Source organism: Branchiostoma belcheri, unplaced genomic scaffold (assembly GCF_001625305.1).
Source record: "Branchiostoma belcheri isolate BF01 breed outbred unplaced genomic scaffold, Haploidv18h27 scaffold37, whole genome shotgun sequence".
NCBI classification, from domain to species: domain Eukaryota; kingdom Metazoa; phylum Chordata; class Leptocardii; order Amphioxiformes; family Branchiostomatidae; genus Branchiostoma; species Branchiostoma belcheri.
Window position 1 is genome coordinate 1,481,936 of NW_017803987.1, and position 6,094 is coordinate 1,488,029.

A 6,094-nucleotide genomic window follows, 5' to 3' on the forward strand; every position below is an offset into this window, starting at 1 on the left:
TATGTATGTGTGTGTGTGTGTGTGTGTGTCATTTCAAAAGTTTCTTGAAGATAAAGTTTTTACTTTTCAACCTAAGCTGTTCTAGTAGACCATACTTAGAAGACAGGCTTCCCCTTATTTACACTGCACGGCTGCCTGTACAAAACTGAAGTCTGAGTTTATGTTATCGAATTTATATCGACAGGGTGGGGTCATTATATCAACTCAGTCAGGAGGTGCGCAGAAAAAAATGCAGTCCTTATCCTGTCAATCAGGGTGAAACCATTCCGATATTAATTGGGGGGATACCGTAACAAAACGCTAGAGAAAAGTCACCAATAAGATCAACTTGAATTCTGTCTAGCTTTTCCATGGTTGGGGGGAAACATACAAGTATGCCTGTGAGGAATACGGGAGACAACTAAGATCATCGCTATTGAACTAAAAAGTTTATAGTTGACGAACCCCCACCTCCCATCAGAGGATAGAAGCGCTTGTACTGATACCGTTACTTATACACTATGACTATGGAGGATGGCATCCAGACTATTATGACACAATCGGTTGTTATTCTTGTTATTTTCTGCCCATTCCTGTTTGTATTCGACTTACATTCTTTACAGTCATCCGATCACCAGGGGAGGCTGATGACACTAAACTTTATTGTACAGCAATAGTACAAGGTAAAATATGGCATGTAGCTATATTTGCACCGAGACATCTGCCTTGACCTTACAAAGTGTATGAAGTATTAGATGAGAGGTACGCGTCCTCGTTTCGGTGTGGTTTTCTGTCACCATGTCGAAGAGGGAAAACATGCGACACTGGTAGAAATTAAGTCATATATAAAATTTGAAATATTAATGACATTGCCTACTGGTGACAATAGACGGCGTTACAGTGACTCTGGAATGATGAAAACGCCTTTTTATCATAGTAACAGTGTGACGAGAATATATAGATTGGAGAGATCTTCCGCTGACGTGGGTCTGTTACTATGCAATAAACCTCGAGTCCTTGAAAAAAATTCAAAATAACTTCCCTTGTCTGTGTCGTTCTTAAATCTGACCATAAATTTTTGGACGATCTCGTCAACCTTCGTCAGATGTGTACGTGATGCACTCCTTAACTCTCAGGAACTCGGAAACATGATGAAGTCATTGTTGTTGTTTACGTGCCCGTACCCCAGGCCCACCTAGCTGACATTCTGATTAGCATGTCAAACAGACAATAAACTTTGCACCTAGCAGGTAATAAGGTTTAGAGTTCAGGTATGTTGTTTTCAGCTTGGAACTAGTACGTAACCTAATGAACCATGTATATGTACAGAGGAGTCCACAGGTGTGGCTAACAGGCTGCCGGCGTCTTCGTTTTCTAGACGTCTAGAGTTCCCTGTCTCTTTTTCTCACAAGGTAGTCAAGTGTTCCAAGTGCGAGACATGGCAAAGGGGGTCTTTCTTCTTTTCTTGGCCACACTTCTGGTCTGGTCCGACGAAAGCCGTGGCCAAACTACCGAAAATAGCCCGATAACGACTACTGAAGGTGAGTGTTTGTGTCGGAATTCCTTTGGTCGCTGAACCACTCAGGCCTGGTGTAAACCATACAAGATCAAACTTCCTGACTTTTTAAGGAATGTTTCTGTCACAAATTACAAAGCCATTCCATCCATTATACACACTATGCTTTATAACATGTACGTGCATATCTGATATCTTTTTATCATTCATTTCAGACCCCAAGCCATGTGGGGACTTTCCTTGGGATACCGATGGCGTCAGAGTCGACTGTGACTACACCTATCACGACATAAGGGATGATTGGACAGGTGAAAATTTGTGGTTAGAGGTCGTTGGACGCTGCAACGTTAAGTGCCCAAAAGAAGCAGACCTCTTAGTCGGACCTCCGTATAGCGACTACATTGACATCGCTGACGGTGACTACTACTGCAATAGAGGCAACAGGACCTGGTTGGGGACACAGCCAGTGTGTTTGGGTAAGGCCTCAAAATACATTTTGTGACTCAACAGATGATTTGTACAGTATTTATTAAGCTTTACGATCGATCTAGCGGGGTCTCATGGCTTAATTGCCTTTGGCCTTATATAAAGTAAAAATCAACCTACAAAGCAAACATTTCCCTATAGCAAGCGGATGTACCCCCCTCCCCAAAATATATTCAGGCGTCCATGGGGGTACATCCCCCTTTATGCTTTTTTTAAAATTCTTCTGCCATTTCCATTTTTTTTCTTATTTCCTAAACGCGTCACAGGTCGTTTTAACAACGCTACCATGGTAACGGACGAGACCAACGGAATTCGGCTGGTGGGGGGAGAGTTCTACGGCTGTGTGGAGCTGTTCGATGACGTCACCCAACAGTGGGGACCTGTGCGGGGATGGTATCATTTAATCGACGAGCACTACGGAAGCGGCCTGAAGATGGCTTGGCTGGATTTCACATGTAGAAACCTGGGGTTTTCGGGGGGAATTGCGACGGCAGCCTACAGATTGTCAAACGGTATCATCTTTAGGGACAGATGGAACACAGTGGACTTTAATTACCTGACTTACATGTACTACTTCATGGATATCTTACCTACGTACCCTTCTTCAACCCCCAAATTTATATTGTCCATACCCGGAGGCATCAATACTCCAGACATTTCTTCTTTACATGATGCTGTGGACCGTATAGTTAGGGGACCGTGCGGTTCGACGCCTAGCGACTTCGAGTGCACTAGACACTACTCTATGTGCCTGGCTTGTGCTGGAAAAACCAAACAGGATGACTCCCCGGGTAAGAATCTTCTTTTACTGTTACATCATCATTTTTACCTTTAGCATACGTTTTGAAAAATTTAACTCTTAAGGGGGAGAATAGGCTTGGGATTCTCATTACAAACGAGTATTAATAAAGCATTAAACAGTGCTGAACCACTCAGACCTGGTGCAAACCTTACAAAAGCAAACTTCCTGACTTTCTAGGGAATATTTCTGTCACAAATTATGAAGCCATTCCATCCATTATACATATGTACTTGCATTTTTTAATTCAATTCAATTCAGTCTTTATTAAACAACTCGCAGACTTAAGTCTGAATTGTGTTGCTCATTACAATATACGGTAAACGTTAATAAGATTACAGACAAACATATTTTAAGCGCTTTCGCTTACAAATATAATGCATTACATAACATTACAAATTAAAATATATCATAACACACAGAAGAGAAGACGTCTGTGCCACTGGGTCACTCAGTGTACAAGATACTGCAGACACGACAGATAAGTGAAGTCTGAGCGCAAGTACTATATTGATTACTTGGCGTTTAACAGTTCAACTAAAAAAGGAATTGGTGAGTCCTTGTGACGTGCAGACCGACAGAGTGGAACATCAAATTTATTTGCATTACGTGTACTTCTACCGGAAATGTTCTGTCTCAGCGGGGGCAACCAATCACGAAACTCAGAGTTCAGCAGGGATTCTGCAAATGCCCTACAAAGTTCACGACGTCGGTCAGCCAGGGAGCTGAGGTTCAGGGTTGTCAGTGCCATGTTATAGCTCGTATACTGTGATCCCAAGATGATTTTACAGGCCCTCATCTGGATCCGTTTTTGTGAACTGATATCTTTTATTCATTTATTTCAGACCCCAAGCCTTGTGGGGACTTTCCATGGGATACCGATGGCGTTAGAGTCGACTGTGACTACACATATCACGAGCTAAGGCTTGATCGGAGAGGTCAAAATTTGTGGTTAGAGGTCCTTGGACGCTGCAACGTTAAGTGCCCAAACGAAGCAGACCTCTTAGTCGGACCTCCGTATAGCGACTACATTGACATCGCTGATGGAGACTACTACTGCAATAGAGACAACAGGACCTGGTTGGGGACACAACCAGTGTGTTTGGGTAAGGCCTCAAAATACATTTTGTGACTCAACAGATGATTTGTACAGTATTTATTTAGTTTACGTTCCATCTAGCGGTGTCTTATGGCTCAATTTGCTTTGGTCTTATATAAAGTACCATGGAGGTGATAAAACAAACTACATGTACAAAGCAAACATTTCCCTAGCAAGCGGATGTATTTATCAACATCCCCTTCCCCCAAATATATTCAGGCGTCCATTGGGTAGATAATCCCCTTTATACTTTCTTCTTAACTTCCCTGCCATTTCCAGTTTTTTTTTCTTCTTACTTCCTATGCGCACCACAGGTCGTTTTAACATCGCTACCATGGTAACGGACGAGTCCAACGGGATCCGGCTGGTGGGGGGAGAGTTCTACGGCTGTGTGGAGCTGTACGATAACGTCACCCAACAGTGGGGACCTGTGCGGGGATGGGATCATTTCATCGACGAGCACTACGGAAGCGGCCTGAAGATGGCTTGGCTGGATTTCACATGTAGAAACCTGGGGTTTTCGGGGGGACTTGCGACGGCAGCCTACAGATTGTCAAACGGTATCATCTTGAGGGACAGATGGAACACAGTGGACTTTAATTACCTGACTTACATGTACTACTTCATGGATATCTTACCTACGTACCTTTCTTCAACCCCCAAGTTTATATTGTCCATTCCCGGAGGCATCGATACTCCGCACATTTCATCTTTACATGATGCTGTGGAACGTATAGTTAGGGGACCGTGCGGGTCGACGCCTAGCGACTTCGAGTGCACTAGACACTACTCTATGTGCCTGGCTTGTGCAGGACAACGCAAACAGGATGACTCCCCGGGTAAGAATCTTCTTTTACTGCTACATCATCATTTTTTTACCTTTAGCATACGTTTTGAAAAATGTAACTCTTGAAGGGGGAGAATAGGCTTGGGATTCACCTTACAGTCACAAACAGGATTGCTATTAACAATGAGGCATTAAACCAGTGCTGAACCACCAAGACCTGGTGCAAACCTTACAAGATCAAACTTCCTGACTTTCTAGGGAATATTTCTCTCACAAATGACAAAGCCATTCCATCCATTATACACACTATGAATTATGATATGTACGTGCAGATTTTGTAAACTGATATCTTTTTATCATTCATTTCAGACCCCAAGCCTTGTGGGGACTTTCCATGGGACACCGATGGCGTCAAAATCGACTGTGACTACACCTATCACGACATAAGGGATGATTGGACAGGTGAAAATTTGTGGTTAGAGATCCTTGGACGCTGCAACGTTACGTGCCCAAACGAAGCAGACTTCTTAGTCGGACCTCCGTATAGCGACTACATTGACATCTCTGACGGTGACTACTACTGCAATAGAGGCAACAGGACCTGGTTGGGGACACAGCCAGTGTGTTTGGGTAAACATTTTGTGACTCAACAGATGATTTGTACAGTTTTACGATCGATCTAGCGGTGTCTTATGGCTTAATTTGCTTTGGCCTTCATGGCCTTATATAAAGTACCATGGAGGTAATAAAACAACCTCCAAAGAAAACATTTCCCTAGCAAACGGATGTATTTATCAACACCCCCCTCCCCCAAATATATTCAGGCGTCCATGGGGGTATATTACCCTATATACTTTTTTCTTAACTTTCCTGCCATTTCCTAAACGCGTCACAGGTCGTTTTAACAACGCTACCATGGTAACAGACGAGACCAACGGGATCCGGCTGGTGGGGGGAGAGTTCTACGGCTGTGTGGAGCTGTACGATGACGTCACGCAACAGTGGGGACCTGTGCGGGGATGGGATCCGGTCATACTCGAGGGATCCGGCCTGAAGATGGCTCTGGCAGATCTTGCATGTAGAAACCTGGGGTTTTCGGGGGTACTTGCGACGGCTGCCTACAGATTATCAAACGGCACCATCTTTAGAACCAGATGGAACACAGTGGACTTTTATTATCTGAATTCCAAATACTACTACATGGATATCTTACCTACGTACCCATCTTCAGCCCCCAAGTTTGTATTGCCCGAGCCAGAAGACATCAATACTCCAGACAGCTATTCTTTACATGATGCTGTGGACCGTATAGTTAGGGGACCGTGCGGGTCTCGCGACTATAAATGTATAAATAGTTACTACTCTATGTGCCTGGCATGTGCTGGACAACGGACAACGGGTAAGAACCTTCTTTTACTGTTACATCAT

At 43.7% G+C, this 6,094-nt stretch overlaps 1 protein-coding gene across 1 annotated transcript in view; it reads left to right on the forward strand.

Annotated features, from left to right (window-relative positions):
- The first annotated feature begins 5,123 nt into the window (after positions 1 to 5,123).
- Positions 5,124 to 6,094, forward strand: part of LOC109476236 (deleted in malignant brain tumors 1 protein-like) — a 3,210-nt gene continuing 2,239 nt past the window's right edge. The window contains exons 1-2 of the mRNA XM_019777119.1: positions 5,124 to 5,296; positions 5,562 to 6,065. Of these exons, the coding sequence (XP_019632678.1) occupies positions 5,582 to 6,065 (484 nt within the window). The 5' untranslated portion in view covers positions 5,124 to 5,296; positions 5,562 to 5,581. The remainder of the gene's footprint in view (positions 5,297 to 5,561; positions 6,066 to 6,094) is intronic.